The following is a 26975-nucleotide window of genomic DNA, read 5'->3' as shown; positions in this document are numbered from 1 at the left end:
AACATTTGGCAGACTTTCTTTGTCTAAAATATAACACTCAATTCTTCAGAGATGTTTTTGGCAACACATTGTACCGTATTTATGTATGATCCTCGCAGTAAAGAGCACTATTTTAATAAGCAATAGTGAAAATTACACCTGAAAAAATTCAGGCCTGCATGGGATTTGAACCACTGACCTCTGCGATACTAGTGCAGCACTGTATCAATTGAGCTAACAAGCCAACTGGGAACAGGTCACCAAACTAATTCACCATAAACCCGTAAGATGATAAATCAAACTCAGTGAATATATGAAACTCATATATTTGAACCGCGGTTGTAGAAACGTATTTATGTACGATCCTCGCAGTAAAGAGCACTATTTAAGCAATAGTGAAATTCCTACCTGAAAAAATTGAGGCCTGTACATTGTACCTTCCTTTTTGTGATCTTCCCCATGTGTAAACATCTCCCGATGAACTAACAACAGCCGTGTGTTGTTGGCCATAGGACAAATGACAGGCTTGAACAGGAACTCCATTGTACTTTCCTATTATGAACAGAAACAGTGATAATGATATCATTACATGGTCTGAATGGAAGATCATCTAAAGTACCATAGAATGTACTTCACTATCAACCACAATTTGAGAGCTTTTATTAATACTTGAAATTACCCTCTTCCTTCCCAGATCATTTTCAGAAGCTTGGTCTCCTCCAGTAATGCACTTAAATGCTGCAACTCTGGACACAGACAACAGAGAAAAGTATCAATTACAATATCCTTTTAATTAGTTATTAAATCTTTTACAGGCATAATTATTCTTATTAACCCTAATTTCAAAGACATCTGCAACATCTTATTTGAAGAAACTGGGCTTGGGTAGATGGCTCCTAACTAATCCAGGATAATTTTTTTGAAAAAATGCCATCTCTCTCAAGGAACTGGAGATGCAAGCTGAAACATGGAAGTAAATTAACCATTTCTGCCGGCAGCTTTCTACTTTTGACATCCCCCAGCCCTCAATATATAAAATTATAAAAAATTTAATAAAGAAGATAAATAACATGGGACACACACCTTGCATCAGCATCCAACTTATCATCTCTGAGATAATTTAAAACCAAAAGACAACATAAAAACAGCTCAATCAGATCATGCAGGGAAGGTTGCTTATGATCCTCCTATATCACCGAAAGTGAACAATTAAAAAATAATAAATAATAAATAATAAATTAGCAATGGACATTCTACTGGGTGGCTCTTCTTGTCCACTGTTCCAATCGAATTGGAATTTGGAATGTTGGTTTTTGCAGAGGGAGGTAAACAGGAGGACCCAGAGGAAACCCCCAGAGCAAGGACGAGAACCAACAGCAAACTCAACCCATATGTGACGCCAAGTCCGGGAATCAAACCCAGGCCACAGTGGTGGGGGGCAAGTGCTCTCACCACTGTGCCATCCCTGCTCCCCTAGGAACAATTCAACATTTATTTTAAAAAGTTTGCAGGAAGTAAGATAAATGGATCTTTTGAATCTTCCTTATCTTGTTCCAGTTTAGTTTATAGTGTTCATAACAACAGTTTATCGTGCCCCCCTGCCAACTCTCATTCACTTCCACTAAAACTTCCATTATAATCACTGAAAAAAAGTTTCATCCTTTGGACATTTCAATGATTCTCTGTTGGATGTGTGTGGATAAGTTAATTACAATAAATGAAATAATATATTGTCGAAGAAAAAAAAAACATAACTCAGGCAGACCTGTCTGAAACTGGCAGTACTTTCAAGAGAAATCACTGAGCTGATTGAGCTTCCAGATACAGTCCTGAAATTAAATGAAAGTGAAACATCCTTATGAATGTAAACCCTTATCAAATTACCACAATAACCACCATCACCATCACAATCTTAAACCATTCATACCTGTATTTCACAACTGCTAACATCTGATAGTAGTATGCATTACAACTGATTCATGGTATATATAGTGTAAATCATAATCTGTTCAGTAGTCATATTTATCATTAATCCTATCTGAAAGTTCCTTGAAAACACCTTCAAAGGTTTTTATTTATTGGCTTTAGTTGTTATTCCCTCTTGACACTGACAGTTAATACAGTTTAAATTTCTGATTAAGCTTGGTCGTTACAAATAATGACAAATTCTTACCTCTGCCTTGGAGGTCTCACTTAACTTGCCAAGGATCTAAATGAAGGACGAGATGGGTCCAGAACTCGAGCAATGTGTACCAAGCTTTCTTCATTCAATGAAGTCAGATGACAAAGAGGGAACTTCAAATGACTTAAAATAATTTCAGGCTGCAAATCAAAGGAAGGCACAAAAAATTGGTTTAACTCCCATAAGTGATGAGACAGAACTTAATTCTCCTTACAACATCAATATTATATCAAGCAGATGAGTAACGAGAATAACGAAACATATCAATGAGGGGATTATTAGTTGATCTAATACCAAATTCTTTAAAGTTACACTATAGGAAAAGAATAGCAAACAGTATGGAGAATTTATTTACTAATACATTCTTGGGAGGGAAAGGGTTACTGAAGAACCAATAAAAATGCAAGCATTCAGTTGAAACTTTCCTCTTATCTTCAAGACATAGCTGAACCTCAAAACAAAAAGTACATGGAGGAAATTTAGGCAGATTATACCTATGAAATAATTTTCACTCACAGTACCTAAGACAACAGAAATGATTCTGCATCCTTAGGATCCATACACTGTATAAACGCACCTGTTATCCGCATACAAGGTAAGTATGAATTAAAAATCATTACAAAATAAAAACGAACCCACTTCAACTGCCACCTTGTTTTCTTTATTTCTTATTTGCTGAGCTGGCATCTGCTACTTTAAGGATGAACCTTGTACATATTACATTGTCAGTGATGATGGTATGAAAAATAAGAGTCAAACGCTTTTACAATTATAAAATAAACAAATCTTTATCAAAAAATTCATGCATCTTACCAAAAAAATTTGACCTCTTTCAATTCTAAAAAGAGAATTCTGAACAGGTCAACTCAACAGAACACTGTGCAAAATCATCTCGTGAATGCCCCTTCATTGAACTATTCAATAAAGTGCTGCAATCATGTCTTTCTCGCCATTCGCACCTCTGCTGATAATATCAGTGAAACCTCTAGATGCCAACTTGCCCTGAAGTTCACAAGAAAGATGAAACTTTTCCTTCTGTGCAAGCATGTCCAGAGTTTCAGCCATGAGACCTCTTGCCTGTGAAGGAAATTCAACTGATTGAGATTCAATTCATGCAGCCTTTCCACAAAGATTATCTTGTATTCTGCAACATCACGCAATACAGCCAAAACCACTAGTAAACTGTAAATCATCAAAACTCAGGGTTACTGAGTTACTTTCCACGATCTCATTCAGAAGGCTTCACAAGTCTCAAGTGTCTCCATAGGCTTTGAAGTAAGTGAAATGTTCTCCAGAAGTAGCTGCACTTTTGCAGGCTTCTGGTGTTTGAAGCACAGTCTATTTTAATCCAACAAAGCAGTGAAACACCATAGTCTTGTTCAAAAATAAATGTTTACCTTTGCCTGCACCTAGTGTTTTTTATAGCTGGTCTTTAAAAAAAAAAACCTCCAGAGAATGCTACAAGTTAGTATCTGCCCAGTCAGATACTGCACATAAAAACCATTTGCAAGTGTGCAGTCCAGATTAGCTCACCAAAAAAAAAAAACCTCCAGAGAATGCTACAATTTAGTATCTGCCCAGTCAGATACTGCACATAAAAACCATTTGCAAGTGTGCAGTCCAGATTAGCTCACCAAAAAAAAAAAACCTCCAGAGAATGCTACAATTTAGTATCTGCCCAGTCAGATACTGCACATAAAAACCATTTGCAAGTGTGCAGTCCAGATTAGCTCACCAAAAAAAAAAAACCTCCAGAGAATGCTACAATTTAGTATCTGCCCAGTCAGATACTGCACATAAAAACCATTTGCAAGTGTGCAGTCCAGATTAGCTCACCAAAAAAAAAAAACCTCCAGAGAATGCTACAATTTAGTATCTGCCCAGTCAGATACTGCACATAAAAGCCATTTGCAAGTGTGCAGTCTAGATTAGCTCACCAAAAAAAAAAAACCTCCAGAGAATGCTACAATTTAGTATCTGCCCAGTCAGATACTGCACATAAAAACCATTTGCAAGTGTGCAGTCCAGATTAGCTCACCAAAAAAAAACCTCCAGAGAATGCTACAATTTAGTATCTGCCCAGTCAGATACTGCACATAAAAACCATTTGCAAGTGTGCAGTCCAGATTAGCTCACCAAAAAAAAAACCTCCAGAGAATGCTACAATTTAGTATCTGCCCAGTCAGATACTGCACATAAAAACCATTTGCAAGTGTGCAGTCCAGATTAGCTCACCGAAAAAAAAACCTCCAGAGAATGCTACAATTTAGTATCTGCCCAGTCAGATACTGCACATAAAAACCATTTGCAAGTGTGCAGTCCAGATTAGCTCACCAAAAAAAAAACCTCCAGAGAATGCTACAATTTAGTATCTGCCCAGTCAGATACTGCACATAAAAACCATTTGCAAGTGTGCAGTCCAGATTAGCTCACCAAAAAAAAAACCTCCAGAGAATGCTACAATTTAGTATCTGCCCAGTCAGATACTGCACATAAAAACCATTTGCAAGTGTGCAGTCCAGATTAGCTCACCAAAAAAAAAACCTCCAGAGAATGCTACAATTTAGTATCTGCCCAGTCAGATACTGCACATAAAAACCATTTGCAAGTGTGCAGTCCAGATTAGCTCACCAAAAAAAAAACCTCCAGAGAATGCTACAATTTAGTATCTGCCCAGTCAGATACTGCACATAAAAACCATTTGCAAGTGTGCAGTCCAGATTAGCTCACCAAAAAAAAAACCTCCAGAGAATGCTACAATTTAGTATCTGCCCAGTCAGATACTGCACATAAAAACCATTTGCAAGTGTGCAGTCCAGATTAGCTCACCAAAAAAAAAACCTCCAGAGAATGCTACAATTTAGTATCTGCCCAGTCAGATACTGCACATAAAAACCATTTGCAAGTGTGCAGTCCAGATTAGCTCACCAAAAAAAAAACCTCCAGAGAATGCTACAATTTAGTATCTGCCCAGTCAGATACTGCACATAAAAACCATTTGCAAGTGTGCAGTCCAGATTAGCTCACCAAAAAAAAAACCTCCAGAGAATGCTACAATTTAGTATCTGCCCAGTCAGATACTGCACATAAAAACCATTTGCAAGTGTGCAGTCCAGATTAGCTCACCAAAATAAAAACCTCCAGAGAATGCTACAATTTAGTATCTGCCCAGTCAGATACTGCACATAAAAACCATTTGCAAGTGTGCAGTCCAGATTAGCTCACCAAAAAAAAAACCTCCAGAGAATGCTACAATTTAGTATCTGCCCAGTCAGATACTGCACATAAAAACCATTTGCAAGTGTGCAGTCCAGATTAGCTCACCAAAAAAAAAACCTCCAGAGAATGCTACAATTTAGTATCTGCCCAGTCAGATACTGCACATAAAAACCATTTGCAAGTGTGCAGTCCAGATTAGCTCACCAAAAAAAAAACCTCCAGAGAATGCTACAATTTAGTATCTGCCCAGTCAGATACTGCACATAAAAACCATTTGCAAGTGTGCAGTCCAGATTAGCTCACCAAAAAAAAAACCTCCAGAGAATGCTACAATTTAGTATCTGCCCAGTCAGATACTGCACATAAAAACCATTTGCAAGTGTGCAGTCCAGATTAGCTCACCAAAAAAAAAACCTCCAGAGAATGCTACAATTTAGTATCTGCCCAGTCAGATACTGCACATAAAAACCATTTGCAAGTGTGCAGTCCAGATTAGCTCACCAAAATAAAAACCTCCAGAGAATGCTACAATTTAGTATCTGCCCAGTCAGATACTGCACATAAAAACCATTTGCAAGTGTGCAGTCCAGATTAGCTCACCAATCCCCTTCCCCTTCCCGCCTCACTAACCTTGGCTACATCAAACATGAAGTTCTTGAGACCACATGCTGACAGCTGATCTAAGGCCGTGAGCTCATCATAGTCTAATTTCATTCAGTAATTGGCTGATGGAGACATAAAGATGTCAAAAAATAAAGTACAGTGATCAATAGATGAACTTGTGCTGTTTAATTAACTTATAACTTACAGACATTAATTATAATAAGGAAAGTATTAAAAAAAACCCAATTCACTTCATTACTGAGGCCCATACCTGAATGCTTCAGAGAGTGTATGTTGCTGAACTGTATTTCCACTATTATACAAAACCTGAAAATAAAATTAAAGTGATGTTACATTTTGAAGTCTGTTGTTTCAGTAAAAATAAATGAGGCTAACCAGAGGTAATTAACACTAATAACATAGGGTAAAACACTTTAATAAGGATTTTCTAAAAATGTATTGCTTGACAAGAACCTGTTGTATACAGCAGAAGAGCGCAAGATTGGATAGCCATTTTATTCTCTGCAATGTGATCACTGTGCTTACTGCAGAGTGCCTTGAAAAAGCAAAGAGAAGGTATGTTTACATTTTGTATTAATTCTGATATTTCATCAAACATTTTACATCTAACATTTTTATTAGTGTCACCTTGAATGGAAAAGAAAAGAAACCTCTTTTTGTAAAAAACACAAACTCACTTCTACCCTTCAAGTGTTACCTTATTATAGGAAATTAATGCTGCATGGATTTAAAGCAATTTAAGCATTGAATTTCTTTCCAGTTCTCATAATAAACAAGTCATCCTTGATTATTTAAGCTAAAACCTTTTACCATGTACTAAATACTTAAGCGACCAAGGTTGTTAGGTCAAGATAGCTGGATAATTTTGCCTTTTTCTTTTCTGCATTTTTATGGATCTCTCCTCCTGTGCTACAAGCAATTAATAGGCTATCTTTCCTAGCTCTCAAAATAAACAAGTCATTTTTTATTCTTATTTTAGCCACCAAATCCTTTTACAACTGATGAAAAATTTTTTAATTAGCATGCTTGCTTGGTGAAGATAGCTAACTATTTGCCTGTTTTTTGTTTTTTTTTTTTGTCTTTTTATGCATCTAAGCTTTGTCTTGGTCAATAAAAACACACACCAAAAAAACTATCGATTAAGTTAAAGTAGCAATGAAGGAAAAACATCCTATAAAAAGCAAGTTGTTATGACGACCAGCTGTCAGATGGATTAGATAGCTTCATACAAACCACAGTGACAATGATGAATAAAGCACCCAGAGCATTAGTTGTTACTATGTACAGTCTCATTTGTTATCAAGAGCAAGATAATTTTAAAAAAGCTGAAATATTTCTTTAGATCTTTCTTGTTATTTTTCTCTTCAGTTTCACCGACAAGTTCAATTCTTATTGATGTAATATTTTATAAAAGCAATAGAGGACTTTATCAACTTTACAAAACCTTATCTGAACACTTAGGGATTACAAGAATTCTTCATAATTATATGCAAATCTGTAACTGTGTCTCTCAACTCCCCACTGAGTGTTCACTGTTCACGGTGATCATTCCAGACGTCAAAAGGTTAGCCTATTTCTAACGATTTTGAAATTCTGTCAGGTGTGTATCCAGCAGTACCTCCAGTCACTGAGGTGGATTTTAGCCTGCTGCTTGATCAGGTCAGTGACTAACTGATAAAAACTATTGTGCTGTGTATTGAAAAAAATCATAAAGAGATCCTTGGAATCATTGGGGCTGCACCTCTTTAGCATTGAAAGCACAATGTCTCTCTACCTGTAGAAGATCAGCGGAGCTATTAGTTATAGCTTTAGAGATTAAGAGACCTTGGATGTTGCAACACAAATTTACAAGTCAACATTCAATGTGCATCTTTATGATTTTCTTCAATACTACGAGGATCGTGCATCATACTGCATGTTGTTTATGTTTCTGTTTATCAAGTGTACCTTGATTTTGTTTCAGTGAGTCCCTTTTTCCCTCTCAGCTATAGAATTCTTTATTTTGTAACACAGGCTGAATGGGAGCTGACATTACACTATATTGTCGCTTTTTCATCTGTGATAAAGGATTCTGTCACTGGACTGACAATGTTTATTAAAATCAATTAAAGTCCAATTTCAATTTCTAATCTATTAGGTCTTGACAGTATGTATTAGGTTTTTTAGATTCTTAATCTTAGAGGCACCTATGTATTTTGAACAAGCTCTACGAGCTCCTTGACGCTACGTGGGTAAATAAAGTATTGATTGATTGATTGAGTCACAAAATGTCACTATTCAGTCAAATAAGGTCAGTACATTGTGTGTTTCAGTAAAAGAGGTGTTCATACTGTACTTGTTAATTCTGAAATCTTTAGTCTAGAATAAAACGTTTAGTACATGCAATAAACGGAGGTCTACAGTGTAATACCCACATTTATTTATATCACTATCTGTTGAAAATCTAAGCCATAGGAAGGCCATGATTGCTGTTTCTGTGGAACAACCGATGATTATTGGAGAAGCTGTTTTTTAAAGGTCTTTTTTTAATACGTCTTTTCAGAAACATGAATAGGTTGTTTGGTGGGTAGCAAGAAGATTGTACCTCTTTATTTCCTACTTTAATCACCTTGCCAGGACTGATTAAAACAACATGTTTAGACATCCTCAACTTATAAAAATAGGTATCTCTTTTATACGCTGAGTACTTGAACCAACAGGGGTTATTCCTTAAGACTGGTCGCCAAGATAACTGTTTTATTTTTGCTGCTTTGCTCTTCAATCTTTTTCAGATCTGCTGTTCCCTTTTGAATTTAAGCCACAAGTTCATTTCATATTACTGCCGAGTGCATGTTTTTGGAGTAAGTAATTTTGAGCTAAAAAGGGCTATTCCACATGAGACATGAAAATTTGACAGATTTTTACATTCAAAATATGAGAGCCAAACTTACTTTTCATGAAAGCTTATACATAGTTCTATAAGAATCCAAATCTAGATTGGCAGTAGTGGCCACGTCCAGGGTGTGTGACGCAATTGTTTTTGAGGGTTTTTATTAACAGAATAAGCCATTTTACATACCAATATCTAAATGGCTCTATCTCAAAGAAATTGATTGCTATAAATCAGTTTTTGAGATCTTAACTACTCACTAGGATGGGCCTTTCAACGCCAAAAGAAAAAAATTCTCAATCATTTAATGCCTCAGACAAACAAAGACATAAGTGTTGCAGACGTGTATAGTGGCCGAGAACTGCCATTAAACATATTCAAATTTATAGGAATTATTTTTGTTATTTTTTTTAAATTTCGATTTATTTCTTATTTTTCTTTTTAAAATAAAAGCAAGTGAAAGTAAATGAAATGTAAAATAGAAATAAAATGAAACCAAAGATAAATGAAATCAAATCAAAATTAAATACTACCTGGCCAAGCGCTGCCACTAGTTTCATTTTTTTTTTTTTTTTATTGATTGTTGGAATAAGCTACCATCATCTGTCGTAGATCATGAATATGTAAATAGCTTAAAAAAAGCATTGAAAAAAGTCTATTTTAAATGATTTATAATACCTATAGAGCATAATTTTAAAATTCTTACGCAGGCATGTATTGTTAACCCTGCCATATCAATTACATTTCATTGACTCATTGACTAAGAATAGCGTCTACTGTGTTATACCTCATTTTTCAAAGCTTCCCGACAAATGTAAATGATGTGGACGGGTATTCTGAAGTTGTTCCGATTCCTCGTTGGAAACAGCCATAGATCTTCAAAATTCATGCGACCTGAACAAAGCAACCGCGTCCGCGCTCTTGAAATTTGCTCGGTTTAAACGCAGGAACTAACTGGATCGATCGAAGTTTGACTCGTAATAATATGAGTCAGCAGTTGACTTACCCAGTATTCCTGCAAAGGGAGATGAACTGCAACCAGAAGTGCGGTCCGAAGCGTTGGTCCTCGAAGGCGGCAAAGTGAACAGAGAGGCATTTGGCCTGCGCATGCGCGAGTGGCATTAGCTTAACGCCATTTGTTGAGTTTGCGACGCGTTTCTGCGAGGTTTCAACTGGACAATCGACACCTTTTTGTAATATTTTTTGAAGATGAATGAAGGAGTATGACAAGTTCACCAACATTTCTAACTATGTGGATATTCATGGTGTTTAATGGCTCTTCGGTTGAGGATATTTTAATGATGAAAGTGCGAACAAAACGCGAAAAAATCCCCAAAACTTGAAGTTTGAGATGGCTTACTTTGGTTTGCGAAACGAAACGAAACGAAACGAAAAGGAAAATCTATAGTTTGCGAAATGAAAAATCTGTAGTTTGCGAAATGAAAAGTCTGTAGTTTGCGAAATGTAAAATCTGTAGTTTGCGAAATGGAAAATCTGTAGTTTGCGAAATGAAATTTCCCTGTCAAAATTAAATTCTGGCGGAAGACTATCCTGGCGATCACCTTTGCATACATTTGCTAGGTAGGAGACCCTTGCGTTACATTTTCTAACAGGTCAGGGGAGTCTAACTTTTGGTTGAGCCATCATGGGTCGAGGGTCGTATGTCGAAGTCGAGGGTATTTAGTCGAGCGTCCCTTTTTTGTTTTTCTTTTTCGCAGCCTAGGCGAGGAATTTCATTTCGCAAACTACAGATTTTCCATTTCACAAACTACAGACTTTCCATTTCGCATACTACAGATTTTTCATTTCGCAAACTACAGTTATTCCATTTCGTTTCGCAAACTACAGTAAGCCCTGCATATTTTTCAGTTACTTTTTAGTGAGGATAATTTTGCAAAGTACATCACAGCCTTGTACTATTTCAATAAATCAATGTAATTCAAAAAATGTTATACATTCAAGAAAAACAGTTACTATCAGTAGTGCATATACATTTGCGAATATGCATGTAACATTCTTTTGTCCATTTGCGGTTTGATACTAATTTATAAATTCACAGCCGTAGCGTATTACTAGCTGTAATTACAATAAAGCTGTAATTCCAAACATCAAACTATCTGCCTGGACTCTACAGAATCAACACTGAGAACCCTCAAACTTTTTAAGATATTGAACGTGCCTGGATAGCCCAAGTAGATTACCGTATTTGTTCGCCTATAAGCCGAGCGATTTTTCCAACAAATCAAACTGAGAACAGGTAAATTCTCGCCAAGGAAGGGGGTTCGGCTTATAGCCGTGTATTTTCGCCAAAAAATATTTTAAGGGTGCTTAACAAGATTCGAAATTCAATGTTTATTCGACTGTAAGCCGAGCGATTATCAACAAACACAAATTTCCGAGATCACGAAAGGTAGGTACATGTAAATCATTGTTGGTTCTGCTCGACGGAAGCTCGAATCGCATAGGAGTTTCATCCATATTGAACAGCCTGGAGAGCGAATGGCCATACCGCTGCCAAAGTGCGATCACGAACTGATGGAACTGGATGATCTTTTCTTCCAGATCTTGTGGGAGTCGCTGGGCCAGGGTTGTCCTAGTGCGAAGGCTGATGGAATGGCGCTTTTTCCATCTCTGGTAGCAACCCAGTGAGGCTTTGAAGTCTGGATCACTGCTCAACTCCTTTGCCTTTAGCCGTAGAATTAATCCGCTTACAGCAATTCCTGTATAAGATAACAGAGATCAATTGTTTGACTTGTTTTGACGACATGAAAAACTGGCCAATCAGAAGCGGTCATTCCCACGGTTTGTGTAAACATTGCAACACGATCTGACAGATATCAGTTGATCGAAGCTTTTCATTGTTTTAAAGAAGCGAAAGACCTACCTTGACTCCCCTGCTCTGAAAACCAGTCCAGTAGTGTTTGATCCAATTCAGGATACTTTGGCGAAAGGCAGCCCATCGTCTTTCGCTTTGCTGACATTTTAAGCTCACCATAAAACAGGTTCGCTTAATCTTTTCGCCAGCGACGCACCATCGATTCACTGATTCCGTAATCTCTAGCGATGTCGGAGTTGTTCTCGACGGCCTCTGCTTCAGCAACGACTTTTAGTTTGAACGCTAAGTTGTATGAAGAACGACGAACTTTCGGCATGATGATCGATTACGATAACTTTGAAAGAGAGCGATTGTTTGAGACAGGATTCTGAACTCAGGTGAATGTTTTGTTATGTCACGCATGGTTCTATTTATTTACACATTAAATTCAACTTATCTGTGATTTGTTGTTACTTTCAATTAAACGACCAATAACAACTGAGTAAATAACCTACTTTTTGGTTACATGTTTCCCGAGGGGGAAGCTCCTTTTGTTTTCGGTTTATGTTAATTCATCTCAGTTAACGACACGCGTGGAGTACTTTGCAATTATTAGGTCTCGGCTTATAGCCGAATGTTTTTTGTTTATTTTTTATTTCAATGCAAAGCTGCTGACATGAAGAAGTTTAGGGTCTCGGCTTATAGCCGAGATCGGCTTATGGGCGAATAAATACGGTAGATACCGATAAGTGACCCTTCTGTCTAAAATGGTTCAAGAAGCTAGGACAACGTTCTTTTTGACCTGCGGGTAGTCCCTTTCTACCCAAGTGGCCTAATGACCCAGTTTCTGTAGTTGAACAAACAAAATCGAGTCCCAGACGATAGTTTTCCAAAGATTTAAAAATCGGTGTTAAACAATCTCCTAACGCAGGGTATACAGGTTATCACTTTCAATCATTTTCCAATTATTTGAAAATGGAGTACTTAAAACAGGCCCTTTTTGCACATTTTATTCCACATTATCCAAGAAGTTACAAACTGGACCTGTCAACCCGTCGTGCTGCTTAACCAACTAGCGACAAAGGGTGAAAAATACTACCGACTAAGTGACTGAATATTAACCGACAAGTGGACCCTCCTCCCCCCCATTCAGACTCTCTGTTGAGATAAGCGCTGAAAACTAGCAAAGTCATAATTTTGTCATATCTGAAAATTCGGGGTTATTAAGCAATGTCAATTATGTGGGGTGTATCGCTAGTGACCAGAAACGCGAGAGATAAACCCCGTTCTCTGTTGTTATTTCAAATCTATACAAACTGTAAGCAACAGAAGTCTCCACGTGAAAATTAAGCATTGCAAACTCATTACCCGGTGTGATAGGGCGAGGTGCCGCGAAATCGACCCCGTTTTATGTTGTTATTTTGTAAATATCTGAAAATTGGGGTCATTAACCAGTGTATTAGTGCAGGGTGTATGTGTAATCACTAGCAACTCCCGAAATCGACCCCGTTTTTTGTTGTTATTTTCTAGATATCTGAAAATTGAGGTCATTAACCGGTGTTTTAGTGCGAGGTGTATGGGTAATCATCGGAAACTCCCGAATCGACCCTGTTTTCTGTTGTTATTTTCTACCGAAATATCTGAAAATTGGGCCTGGAGCATTAAAGCAGAGTGTATAGGTTATCACACAGGAAACTCACAAAATCGACCCCGTTTTTTGTCGCTATTTTCTAGATATCTGAAAATTGGGGTCACCAAACCAGTTTGTTAGTGCGGGGTGTATGGGTAATCACTGGCAACTCCCGAAATCGACCCCGTTTTTTGTTGTTAGTTTCTAGATATCTGAAGTTGGGGTACTTAACCGGTGTGTTAGTGCGGAGTGTATGGATAATGACTGGAAACTCCTGAAATCAACCCCGTTTTTTGTTGCTATTTTCTTGATATCTGAAAATGGAGGTCATTAACCGGTGTTTTAGTGCGAGGTGTATGAGTAATCACTGGAAACTCCCGAAATCGACCCTGTTTTATGTTGTTATTTTCAACTGAAATATCTGAAAATTCGGTCCGGAGCATTAAATCGGAGTGTATAGCTTATCACTCAGGAAACTCGCGAAATCGACCCCATTTTTTGTTGCTATTTTCTATATATCTGAAAATTGGGTCACTAAGCCAGAGTGTTGGTGCGGGGTGTATGGGTAATCACTGGCAACTCCCAAAATCGACCCCATTTTTTGTTGCTATTTTCTACATATCTGAAAATTGGGTCACTAAGCCAGAGTGTTGGTGGGGGGTGTATGGGTAATCACTGGCAACTCCCAAAATCGACCCCATTTTTTGTTCCTAGTATCTAGATATCTGAAGTTGGGGTCCTTAACCGGTGTGTTAGTGCGGAGTGTATGGATAATGACTGGAAACTTCTGAACTCCACCCTGTTTTTCGTTATTTTCTAGATGTCTGAAAATTGGGGTCATTCACCGGTGTTTTGGTGGGGGGTATAGGTAATCACTGGAAACTTCGCGAGAACGACCCCGTTTTCAGCTATTTTCTAATTTTCGGAAAATTGGGGTCATTAACCGGCCTGTTAGTGTGGGGTGTACAGGTAATCACTGGAACCTCACGAAATCAACCTCATTTTTCTGTTTATATTTTCTAAATATATGAAATTTGGGAGTAGCCGGTGGCCCACTCAACCCTGTTTTATTAGTCATTTTCTTGGCTCTTCACCCACCCTATATCTAAAGTTATGTCCTGTGTTTGCAACGACGACTCAGTATCAGACTGGCGTATTTATGACATAATACATTGCAGTTATTAACTATACACGTTGGATGATGGCTGTTGCCATACGATTTCTGAGCGTGGCATCCAAAATTTCACAGCTGAATTTTAAAAGGAGGTCCCATTCAGACCTGCCAAGTGTTCCATCTTTGAAAACAAGCGACAAGCTCAAAATCGGTGCAACGTAAAATACCTCATCAAAAAAGTCATGAACAACTGTATGATTGACAGTTATCACACAATCTTTACAATCTATCCAAAAAAGAAAAAAATATTTAATGCTACTATAAATAATCTCCCTAGCAAGTGTAGTTAGCTTCATAACTGTAAAATCAGAGTTGATTGTTCAGCTCAAACTAAGGTCAAAGCTATTAGTGTCCATCAGTGATTTGCCTTTCTCTTTTCTCCGAATGCACGACTGCTCGCACATTGAGTATAATTAATTCCATACAGTACAATTCAACTTTTTTTAAAAAAGGCAGATATTAACTATCAGTAAAGAAATAATAAGAAGAAACCAAGGAAATTTTCCCTCAAAGGTGATTTGTATTAATTAACCGACAATATTTTATAGTTGTGAAATAATTTGCAACGAATCACCAAATTCAAAGCGACTTTACTATGGGTACATTTCATAAGAATAGAAACCATATAAGTTGGGTCCTGGTGAAGTACACTTAATATACTGAGATGAAACTTGTTCAGTGGAGAGCATTAAAGATAAATGATGTGTTGTTTTAATCCTATACGTGACACGTCCGCAGTAACAATTTAATTTAATTTTTTAATATACTCAATTTCAATAATACAGGTCTTAACATAATATACAAATTAAAGATAAATTAATGATTATTAAAAAAAATAAAAAATTTACAAGATCTAAATAATTAGGTCAGTTTATACAGAATTCAAAGATTCCTCATAAGAATAAACTGCCTCAATGAAGGGAAAAAAATTTTTACGTACAATATAGTAGCTCAAATAGCATAATTAACATGACAATAATTATTAATTAATTATAAAAATCTATCCTTATTTCCAGTAAATTTGTTTTGATAAAATTCATTAATACTGTTCTTAAATGATGAGAAAGATTCAATCATTCTAATGTGTAGTGGAAGAGAATTCCACAGGTCTACAATATGATTAAAAAAAGAAAACTTAAAAACATCAGTTCCAAAAAGGCCTTTCCCCAGTGTAACCTCACTATTTCTGATGTTATATTTAGACGTCTTAAAATTTACACATGACAAAACATTAAAATCAATGTAACCTTTAAGGCATTTAAAGGAAAAGCAAATAACAGCAAAGGAAAAAGCAATTCCTCGAAAATGAACCATAGAGTTAACATTCAAAAGTATGCTTAAAGGGTTACATGACTTTCATTAACAAAAATACTTTCTGGCTCCAGCATAATACTGTTGGTCTTGGCATTTCAATCAAGAGTGTATTCTCTTAGGCTAATTATTATCACTTAGGTTCTAGAATCAATATTGGGTCATTCTCTTCACTTAGATTATACTATTTAACATTTTATTGTAATGTAGCTAAATTGATCGATGATTTCATTTCCATCGATTGGTCTAATGCGACATGATCTGAATGAACAGTCGCATTTTGGTTATACCTCTATGGAATTAAATTGACCTAACTTTGATACAGCAATCTGGCCTGATTTCGAACCAGATGGAGGGTTTTTAAAGTTAATTTATCAGTGAAATGTTCAGCAAATTAATTTAATTAATTTTAATTAATCAAATTTGTGACTGCAAAAAATACCTTAAATTTACTTACGGTAAATTATTACCCTAAGACTTCCTTCAGAGCTCAACTAAGGCAGATGATGGAACTTTAGACAACTTTCACTCATGACAATTCTGCTCGCTACTTATAAATGTTTGCATATCTAAGTAAAAAATTAGTATTGAATTTTGGTTTTGAGTTGGCGTCAGTAGAAAAACAACAAATTATTCATAACATTCTAGCAAAAGCTATGTCTTCAAGGAAGTAATTACTGTAGCTGTTTTGGTCCTTAATTGAGCCCTTTTTACACAGTACACAATCCTTGTTGACTAAGTGTAACTAAAATAACAGAGCAAATGGCCCCTGGTAAACAAAATGGCTCCCCAGAATCCAAATTTGCACAACACTGAAAGTAAAGAGGGCCATGGGCAGTGCAGATAATGTTCTTTCCCAGTACTTGATCATTATTTAAAACATCACTGTAATTAATTGTTTCTTAACTAAACCAGAAAAATTCTATTTCTGAAATAACTCATACATGCATTAAACTAAAATTTACATTCCTTTAGTACATTCCATTTGTAACTCAAACCACTAGTTACATACAAAACGCAGTTGTTTAATGATAACTTCTGCAGTTTTTTAAATACCTACTGTATTTCTTGTTGAAAAGGTCTTGCACATGAGCAATAGTAAATTGCTGATGATTTGCACCTATAAAACAGAAAGTAAACAAAAGACTTAATATGTAAACAAGATATGAATGGCAGCTACATGTAAGTTTCACATGAGGATTCTATTAAATGGCCCATACACTTCTTTGTGGTTCAACTTACATACATGTACCTTAATTTTTGAAAAAGTCACAACACCTACAACATTAATGTTTAAAAACTCTGGAGTACTTGAAAATAAATTATTCTTGGTATCAAAACCAGTCCCTATCAAATAGGATTTTGTACTGTAGTCCCATGAGATGCAACCCCTCACTGAAATTCCTTGTCTCAGACTCTAAGGTAGATGGCAAGATTGTTATATAGGTGACTCAATCAAGACATTATCCTGTTTGCTAAGATCACAGCAGTGTCTGCATCTTGATCTTACTTATTAACATCCCCTTTGATGCAGCTCTTGAAGACATGCTCCCTTCCTTGAAACAAAGTGCCAAATTGTGCCGTTCATTTTTCATAGTTCTTAGCTTCCATTAATGGGCACTTCATGAGGTCCACCAACACCCACAAAAAGGATGTTTTATGTTCCAGTTCTCCCATAAAATGGCAAACCTTAATCAGTGAATGAAATATCTGCAGTGCTCTGTTTGTAAGGGTAACTCATATAGGGTAATTGCTTTATTAAAATCTTAATGAAGGCGAGGGCAATCAAACACTAGAAAATATACACAATGTACACCATAAAACAAGAGAGAGGCAAGACTGGGGAGGAAAAGGGTTGATTAAGAACCTGTCATCTATTATATGGCCACAATCCACAAATAGGATATTGGCTGCAGATGCCATCTTTGGTTTAAAATGCAAAACAGTACACTCGATTCCATATTCTTAACCTCGCTCAAAGTGAATAATTATGGTGTACTTGTCACATAAAATTTCACTGTTTGAAAGCAAATATTGTCTTCTTACCAAAATATTCTCGAAATTTTATGCTCATCCCTTGATTAGTTGCAAGAAATGCTGTTCCAGCCCTAGATGCAAGGTTGTACACTTCACCACTGATATCCAGATATAATGTGGATGTCTGACAACCCAAATCTTCAAGAACCAGGATTTATACATGCAATAAAATAAGGCAATTAAAAAGGTTATATTATCTTCAGTCTTAATTATTAAGATATAGGTCTAACCCGAAAACACTTCTTTTAAATCCCCTAAGGAAATGCTCAATATGAATCATTCATAATTACCGTTAGTATTATTAATGTTTTTTGAAGATAGGCAACTTAACTCTATCAGGGTGAACATACACAGCTGTATTAATAGTACCTCTTCCAAAAGTTTCTTTCTGTGTCTATCAATTAGTTTTCTTTTCTGCTCCTCCGTGAGTTCTGATACTTTGACATTTAATTCTTTATAAACTTTTGCAAAATCCACAAACCTTTTTTTCTCCATGTCACTTCTTTCTCACCACTTTTCGGATGCTTTCTTATTCTTCTGTTGGTAGGTAAGACCTTTACATTCATCCGCAACTCAGTAAAAGAACATATATGATTCATGAAAAATATATGACCAAGTGCACTAATCACATGCAGTGATGTCAGTCAAGACCACCTTACAGCCACATAACACTTACTGATTACTAAATTAAAGATCAGTCATTTCCCAACAATGAGCTATCAACAGATTCATGATTCAAAATAACTATATATTGTATCGTGATCTGCAACAAAGCTTACGTTTGACCACTTGAAAATTGTCAAGGTATCAATGAAAGGCCTGTTTCCTTTCCAAAACTCCATGCAAGCTAGAGCAGTTCTGAAAAGAATGTCTGAGTGAGAAAAAAATTATTTTTATAGGCTACAATAACACAAATCAAAACCATTGTTTCTAATGTTAATAGCTATGATGTCAAGCAGTAACAATACTTAATCATGACATTAAGCATTATACAACATAATGGGTTATAATAATAATAATTTACATTTCTAGAGCGCTAAAATTATAAAATATTCTAAAGCGCTTTACAACATTATTAACTACAAATATTAAAATGATAAACGACAAAATATCAAAACAAACTGTAAGCCAGCTTGAATAGATGTGTCTTAAGCTTTGACTTAAAAATCGTTACACTTGGACTGTTTCGAATTTCAAGCGGCAGTTCGTTCCACAAAAAAGGTCCAGAACGGGCAAAAGCACGATCACCAAAGGTCTTAAAGTTAGTTCTTGGGACCTTACGGAGACCCTGATTGCAGGAACGTAGCTGATGACCCTTGACACTGTGTGGCTGCAGATATTCTTTTATGTATAGTGGGCCTTGGTTGTTTAAAGCTTTATAAATTAAAAGTAACGGAAAGAGTACCATATAACCCCATACATTAATTATGCATTCAATTTCATTAATTATGTATGCACCTCATTGTTTTTAAGACAATGACTTATTCCCATGGGTTTAGCATATATACATTACTAATAAGTACTTACTGCTTCAATAAAAGAGAAATTGATTGCAAGCGGCGTTTTCGTCTCCATTCCTTTCTCACGTTCTTCTCCCTTCTCCCCTTCGTTCCTAAGTTCTCCTCGGTTTTTTTTTTTTTTTTCTTTCCTTTCCTTTTTACCTTCTTGGCAGTTCTGCTGAGCCTTGAACCATCGCTCCTCAGACAACGCGTTATTATCACACAATTATGAAACCATAGCCTTACCACTATGCTACGCAAACCAGGTAGGAGTTCCTCTCCAAAAGCTACATTTTTTTTTAACCTTTCAGTAAAAAAATTTTCATAACAATATGTGCATTGATATAATGCACCAAAGGTCCCCTTTGCACTAAAGAATGGATTTCTTCTTCTCTACGATTGGCCAAATACCACATAGAAAACAAAATTTATTCATACCTCTTTCTAATAACATCAACGAAAGAAGAAGATAGAAGGAAGAACAACAACAACAACTCGGAGATGGGGAGACTGAATTTTATTCGACTTTCTCGAATATTATCGGATCACGACCGGTGCATACAGTGGTGTAAGGATCACAACCCGCTTGTGACGTGGGTAAAATGTCCTCGAGCTGGGCGCAGCAATGAACTTAGCTGGACGCGACGTGCTTCATCGCGAGACGGGTACGAGTGGCGATGTTCAAAAAAGGGTTGCGATGGAATGGCTTCAATGCGCCGGAATTCACCGGTGCGCACACACAGGGTATCGAAAATACATGGTGGGGAATCAAGCGAGGTTTGCCCCAAACAGGAACATCCAAAGGACTTTTCGATGGCTACCTACAAGAATATATGTGGCGTCAGCACTACGGAAACGATCCCTTTGGAAACGTTATCGAACATATCGCCCAACTTTGTCAAGTCCAGAAAGACTAGATACAAAGGTTTCTTTGCATCGCTGTATGCACCGGCCTTCACAAACAATTTTCATCACTAGGACACGAAAGGATAATGAAAGAATCAACCAAAACCACAAGAACAGGTAAGACACAAAATTTATTTAAACTTTGCAATGACAAACTTCAAAGCCTGACCGTAGACTTGACGTTATTTTCCGGCCAATTTTACGCTTTCAAAACGAAACTGAACATTCAGTTATATTTCAAAATTAAAAACCTCTGGAAAATTACTTGAGTTTTCTGTTTTGCAAAGCCAAAACACACCAAATTTACCCTGTTTCAAAAAAGACTTAGAAAAAAAATCCAAATTTTCAAAACAAAGACTACTAGTCTCTGCGGTGTTCTATTGTTATCGCTATTGTTTTAATTGAACAAAGACTGAATGCATAATTAATGTATGGGGTTATATGGTACTCTTGCCAAAAGTAACAACTTAAAATGGACGCGGTAAGCCACAGGAAGCCAGTGAAGATTATATAAGGCGGACGAGATGTGGTGAAACTTGGGAATCCTAAAAATTAGTCGAGCAGCGGCGTTAAGCACCTTCTGAAGACGCTCTGTCTGGTACTTGGGTACGCCAAATAAAAGGGAGTTGCAATAGTCTAAATGCGAAGTCACAAATGCGTGAACAAGAGTCTTCGTGGACTCAGGACTGAGGAATTTCCTAATTTGGCGAATTTTATACAATCCATGAAAAGCTTTGCTGCAGATCTTACCAATGTGAATGGACATGGACATATTGGAGTCAAACCAGGAACCCAGGTTTCGAACACTGTTGAGAGGCTGAATGGTAGAATTACCGACTGTGATGGAATCAATTGCGAGTTTTGATAATTGATGGCGGGTTGTATGCAACTGACATTACTTACAACCCATTATACAGGTTTTAGTCATTTGTCAGGCAGTGCTGGATCAACTTGTATTGGTATGTATGTATACACGTACTTGTCCTGAGACCCCCTCCTATCTGGAAGAGAGACTAGAGTAGACATACAGGATAGCCCCTTCAGTGTTGTAAACACTGGTATCAACTGGGGTCCTGTTTACAACCCATCCAGCCAAGTGATTCTATGGTTCCAGAGCTATCTTTCATTCAGATATCAGAGAGTACGTATCAATTCAAGCCTGTCTGACCTTCTTCCCGTCTCGACTGGAGTACCACAAGGGTCCATCTTGGGACCCTTGCTTTTCAGTGTTTACGTTAATGATCTTCCTCTATCACTAAAGAAATGCGAAGTAGACTCATATGTAGACGACACAAAAATGTACTTGTCCTTTAATGTTAAAGATAAGGACATATCGATCACGGACCTGCAACAAGATTTAACCTCGATACGTTATTGGTGTTTTAACAATTCACTTCTAATTAACCCGGATAAGACAAAATTGATCGTCTTCGGTACAAAGCAGATGTTATCTCGTTTAGACGATTTCAAGCTGTCGCTCCTTGGCAAGGAGTTGACTCCATGTGACTCTGTGCGTGATCTTGGAGTCTACGTGGATTCTCAGTTGTCCTATGACAAACATGTTTCAAAAACAGTGTCTTCTCGCATATCTCGTCTTTGTCAAATACCGTATTTCTTCACCTATAAGCCGATCTCGGCTATAAGCCGAGACCCTGACTTTCAGGGTCTTTACGCTACACTCAAGCTGCCCAAAAAAAAAGGTAAAACCATCGGCTATAAGCCGAGAGCGAAATTATTGATTGTAACTGGCCATTTGAGCAAGCGAACCTCACGGAAAACATAAGAAATTGACTCACTAAACACAAAACCTAATGAATTACAATAAACACAAAAGAAAAAAAGCGAACCAATCAAGAGATATGAATATCAATTGATCCAACGAACTGTATAAATACTACCACGCGACAACAGATTAACCACAACAACAATAATAATCTCAGTTAAACGTTTCAAAGTATCAATCTATCGAGTATACCTTTCGTCGCTGTCACTTTTTATCATCATGCCTAAAGCACGCCGTTCCTCGTATAGTATGGCTTTCAAGATAAAAGTTATCGCGGAAGCTGAAGCGGTAGAAAACAACTCGGAAATCGCTCGAGAATATGGACTAAGCGAGTCCATGGTACGACGCTGGAGAAGAGACCAGGCGACTATTCTTTCCGGAGAGCTGAAGATGTCTGCAAAACGTGCGACGATGGGCCGTTTCACTCCGAAATATCCCGAACTAGACCAGCAAGTGATGGAGTGGTTTTCACAGCAAAGAGAACAAGGTTGGTATTTACTTTTCTGTCTAAAATTTTAAGAGTTTTTGAAGAGTTGAATGATATCGTCTTTCAGTGCGTGGGAAACAGAGACTTTGATTGGTCAGAAATATGTTGTTGTCATGACAATTTCATAACATGTCACGAAAAGAGTGCTGCAGTCACGAATCTACGGTTATCTCGCAGCAAAATAAGATTGTTATTTTATTTTTCGTAGGTATTGCGGTGAGTGGATTGATCCTTCGCCTTAAAGCTAAAGAGCTCTCCGATGATCCTGCTTTCAAAGCTTCCCGTGGATGGTACGAGAAATGGAAACGACGCCACTCGGTCAGCATGCGAACCAAAACAACTCTGGCCCAGCGATTGCCCGCCGATCTCGAAGAGAACATTGTGTGCTTTCATCGCTTCGTCATTGCAGCAAGAAGACGCGCCGACTACCCTTTATCCCGCATCTACAACATGGATGAGACACCCATGCGTTTTGAGCTGCCATCGAACCGAACACTGGAATTCAGTGGAAGCCGAACAGTGCCAGTAAAATCTTGCGGAGCGGAAAAGCGGAGCTTCACCGTCGTTCTTGCTGTTGCTGCCGATGGAGCAAAGGTGCCACCGAAAGTCATCTTCAAAGGCGTCCGTACACCGAGAGATCTGGTTGTGCCGCATCCTCTTCGTGTTTCCTTCCATAAGAAAGGGTGGATGGATGAACAGGGCATCCGAGAATGGATTCGACAGAGTTTGCCCCGTGCCGAGCGTTCCCTTTTGGTGTGGGACTCATTCCGAGCTCACTTGACCGATTCCGTGAAAGATGACCTGAAGCAGCGAAACATTGACGTCGCAGTTATCCCTGGTGGCCTAACCCCGGTTGTACAGCCCTTGGATAAGTGCCTAAACAAGCCATTTAAAGATAATGTGCGCCGAAAGTACTTGGCGTGGATGACATCTGGGCCATTTGAGTTTACCCCAGCTGGGAAGAAGAAGGCGCCAAGCAGAAATCTTGTCCTCAGGTGGATCAAGGAAGCATGGGCAGAGATACCCGAAGAGATGGTTGTCAAATCCTTCAAGACCTGCGGTATTTCCAATGCCTTGGACGGAACAGAGGACGACGTGGTCTACTCTGAGGAAACCCCAGAAGTAGATGATGAATACATAGAAGAGAACGAGTTCGACACAGACAGCGAAAACGAAACGGATGGCGAGTAAACCATTGGGTTGAAAGCCCTTGCACGTATCCGTCAAACGGCTCCTTTAGGAGCCACCAATTTCATAAAAGTGAATAACCAATATTCAGAAGTTATTTTTGTTGTGTTTTATTACTTCTGCTTCATTGCTAACTTGACTACAAGCCGGGGGGGTAAAGTTATTCAGCAACTGTATATTTTTAAAATGTAAAACCCTCGGCTATAAGCCGAACCCCGTTCTCCGTGAAAAATCTCCCAAAATTTTGGGTCGAAAACTGAAAAAATCGCTCGGCTTATAGGTGAAGAAATACGGTAGCCCTTTTTAGCTCAAAATTACTTACTCCAAAAACATGCACTCGGCAGTAATATGAAATGAACTTGTGGCTTAAATTCAAAAGGGAACAGCAGATCTGAAAAAGATTGAAGAGCAAAGCAGCAAAAATAAAACAGTTATCTTGGCGACCAGTCTTAAGGAATAACCCCTGTTGGTTCAAGTACTCAGCGTATAAAAGAGATACCTATTTTTATAAGTTGAGGATGTCTAAACATGTTGTTTTAATCAGTCCTGGCAAGGTGATTAAAGTAGGAAATAAAGAGGTACAATCTTCTTGCTACCCACCAAACAACCTATTCATGTTTCTGAAAAGACGTATTAAAAAAAGACCTTTAAAAAACAGCTTCTCCAATAATCATCGGTTGTTCCACAGAAACAGCAATCATGGCCTTCCTATGGCTTAGATTTTCAACAGATAGTGATATAAATAAATGTGGGTATTACACTGTAGACCTCCGTTTATTGCATGTACTAAACGTTTTATTCTAGACTAAAGATTTCAGAATTAACAAGTACAGTATGAACACCTCTTTTACTGAAACACACAATGTACTGACCTTATTTGACTGAATAGTGACATTTTGTGACTCAATCAATCAATCAATACTTTATTTACCCACGTAGCGTCAAGGAGCTCGTAGAGCTTGTTCAAAATACATAGGTGCCTCTAAGATTAAGAATCTAAAAAACCTAATACATACTGTCAAGACCTAATAGATTAGAAATTGAAATTGGACTTTAATTGATTTTAATAAACATTGTCAGTCCAGTGACAGAATCCTTTATCACAGATGAAAAAGCGACAATATAGTGTAATGTCAGCTCCCATTCAGCCTGTGTTACAAAATAAAGAATTCTATAGCTGAGAGGGAAAAAGGGACTCACTGAAACAAAATCAAGGTACACTTGATAAACAGAAACATAAACAACATGCAGTATGATGCACGATCCTCGTAGTATTGAAGAAAATCATAAAGATGCACATTGAATGTTGACTTGTAAATTTGTGTTGCAACATCCAAGGTCTCTTAATCTCTAAAGCTATAACTAATAGCTCCGCTGATCTTCTACAGGTAGAGAGACATTGTGCTTTCAATGCTAAAGAGGTGCAGCCCCAATGATTCCAAGGATCTCTTTATGATTTTTTTCAATACACAGCACAATAGTTTTTATCAGTTAGTCACTGACCTGATCAAGCAGCAGGCTAAAATCCACCTCAGTGACTGGAGGTACTGCTGGATACACACCTGACAGAATTTCAAAATCGTTAGAAATAGGCTAACCTTTTGACGTCTGGAATGATCACCGTGAACAGTGAACACTCAGTGGGGAGTTGAGAGACACAGTTACAGATTTGCATATAATTATGAAGAATTCTTGTAATCCCTAAGTGTTCAGATAAGGTTTTGTAAAGTTGATAAAGTCCTCTATTGCTTTTATAAAATATTACATCAATAAGAATTGAACTTGTCGGTGAAACTGAAGAGAAAAATAACAAGAAAGATCTAAAGAAATATTTCAGCTTTTTTAAAATTATCTTGCTCTTGATAACAAATGAGACTGTACATAGTAACAACTAATGCTCTGGGTGCTTTATTCATCATTGTCACTGTGGTTTGTATGAAGCTATCTAATCCATCTGACAGCTGGTCGTCATAACAACTTGCTTTTTATAGGATGTTTTTCCTTCATTGCTACTTTAACTTAATCGATAGTTTTTTTGGTGTGTGTTTTTATTGACCAAGACAAAGCTTAGATGCATAAAAAGACAAAAAAAAAAAACAAAAAACAGGCAAATAGTTAGCTATCTTCACCAAGCAAGCATGCTAATTAAAAAATTTTTCATCAGTTGTAAAAGGATTTGGTGGCTAAAATAAGAATAAAAAATGACTTGTTTATTTTGAGAGCTAGGAAAGATAGCCTATTAATTGCTTGTAGCACAGGAGGAGAGATCCATAAAAATGCAGAAAAGAAAAAGGCAAAATTATCCAGCTATCTTGACCTAACAACCTTGGTCGCTTAAGTATTTAGTACATGGTAAAAGGTTTTAGCTTAAATAATCAAGGATGACTTGTTTATTATGAGAACTGGAAAGAAATTCAATGCTTAAATTGCTTTAAATCCATGCAGCATTAATTTCCTATAATAAGGTAACACTTGAAGGGTAGAAGTGAGTTTGTGTTTTTTACAAAAAGAGGTTTCTTTTCTTTTCCATTCAAGGTGACACTAATAAAAATGTTAGATGTAAAATGTTTGATGAAATATCAGAATTAATACAAAATGTAAACATACCTTCTCTTTGCTTTTTCAAGGCACTCTGCAGTAAGCACAGTGATCACATTGCAGAGAATAAAATGGCTATCCAATCTTGCGCTCTTCTGCTGTATACAACAGGTTCTTGTCAAGCAATACATTTTTAGAAAATCCTTATTAAAGTGTTTTACCCTATGTTATTAGTGTTAATTACCTCTGGTTAGCCTCATTTATTTTTACTGGAACAACAGACTTCAAAATGTAACATCACTTTAATTTTATTTTCAGGTTTTGTATAATAGTGGAAATACAGTTCAGCAACATACACTCTCTGAAGCATTCAGGTATGGGCCTCAGTAATGAAGTGAATTGGGTTTTTTTTAATACTTTCCTTATTATAATTAATGTCTGTAAGTTATAAGTTAATTAAACAGCACAAGTTCATCTATTGATCACTGTACTTTATTTTTTGACATCTTTATGTCTCCATCAGCCAATTACTGAATGAAATTAGACTATGATGAGCTCACGGCCTTAGATCAGCTGTCAGCATGTGGTCTCAAGAACTTCATGTTTGATGTAGCCAAGGTTAGTGAGGCGGGAAGGGGAAGGGGATTGGTGAGCTAATCTGGACTGCACACTTGCAAATGGTTTTTATGTGCAGTATCTGACTGGGCAGATACTAAATTGTAGCATTCTCTGGA

The 26975-nt window shown here is 37.2% G+C and overlaps 1 protein-coding gene across 6 annotated transcripts; it reads right to left on the bottom strand.

The window, feature by feature from the left end:
• Window positions 1–653: 653 nt before the first annotated feature.
• Window positions 654–21853, bottom strand: LOC148717158 (uncharacterized). 6 transcript variants are annotated; one of them, XM_088744566.1, is made up of 11 exons: window positions 18322–21853; window positions 17850–17978; window positions 16864–16923; window positions 6458–6539; window positions 6255–6310; window positions 6011–6105; window positions 2517–2606; window positions 2153–2301; window positions 1745–1808; window positions 1063–1166; window positions 654–725 (listed from the first exon to the last, which is right to left on the bottom strand). In XM_088744566.1, exons 1-4 carry the CDS (start codon window positions 18437–18439, stop codon window positions 6526–6528), a joined length of 321 nt encoding a protein of 106 aa, XP_088600692.1. In that variant the 5' UTR covers window positions 18440–21853; the 3' UTR covers window positions 654–725; window positions 1063–1166; window positions 1745–1808; window positions 2153–2301; window positions 2517–2606; window positions 6011–6105; window positions 6255–6310; window positions 6458–6525. The 6 variants fall into 6 exon arrangements, 3 of the variants coding, with proteins under 3 accessions (XP_088600692.1, XP_088600690.1, XP_088600691.1); XM_088744564.1 differs by lacking the exons at window positions 16864–16923; window positions 17850–17978; window positions 18322–21853 and adding an exon at window positions 9880–10526; XR_015995174.1 differs by lacking the exons at window positions 2517–2606; window positions 6011–6105; window positions 6255–6310; ... (2 more) ...; window positions 17850–17978; window positions 18322–21853 and adding exons at window positions 2797–2868; window positions 2975–3220.
• Window positions 21854–26975: the final 5122 nt, after the last annotated feature.

This window comes from Stylophora pistillata, chromosome 14 (genome assembly GCF_964205215.1).
Source record: "Stylophora pistillata chromosome 14, jaStyPist1.2, whole genome shotgun sequence".
NCBI lineage: Eukaryota > Metazoa > Cnidaria > Anthozoa > Scleractinia > Pocilloporidae > Stylophora > Stylophora pistillata.
The sequence above is the reverse complement of the archived record's forward strand: the minus strand, read 5'-3'. Positions and strand labels throughout refer to the sequence as shown.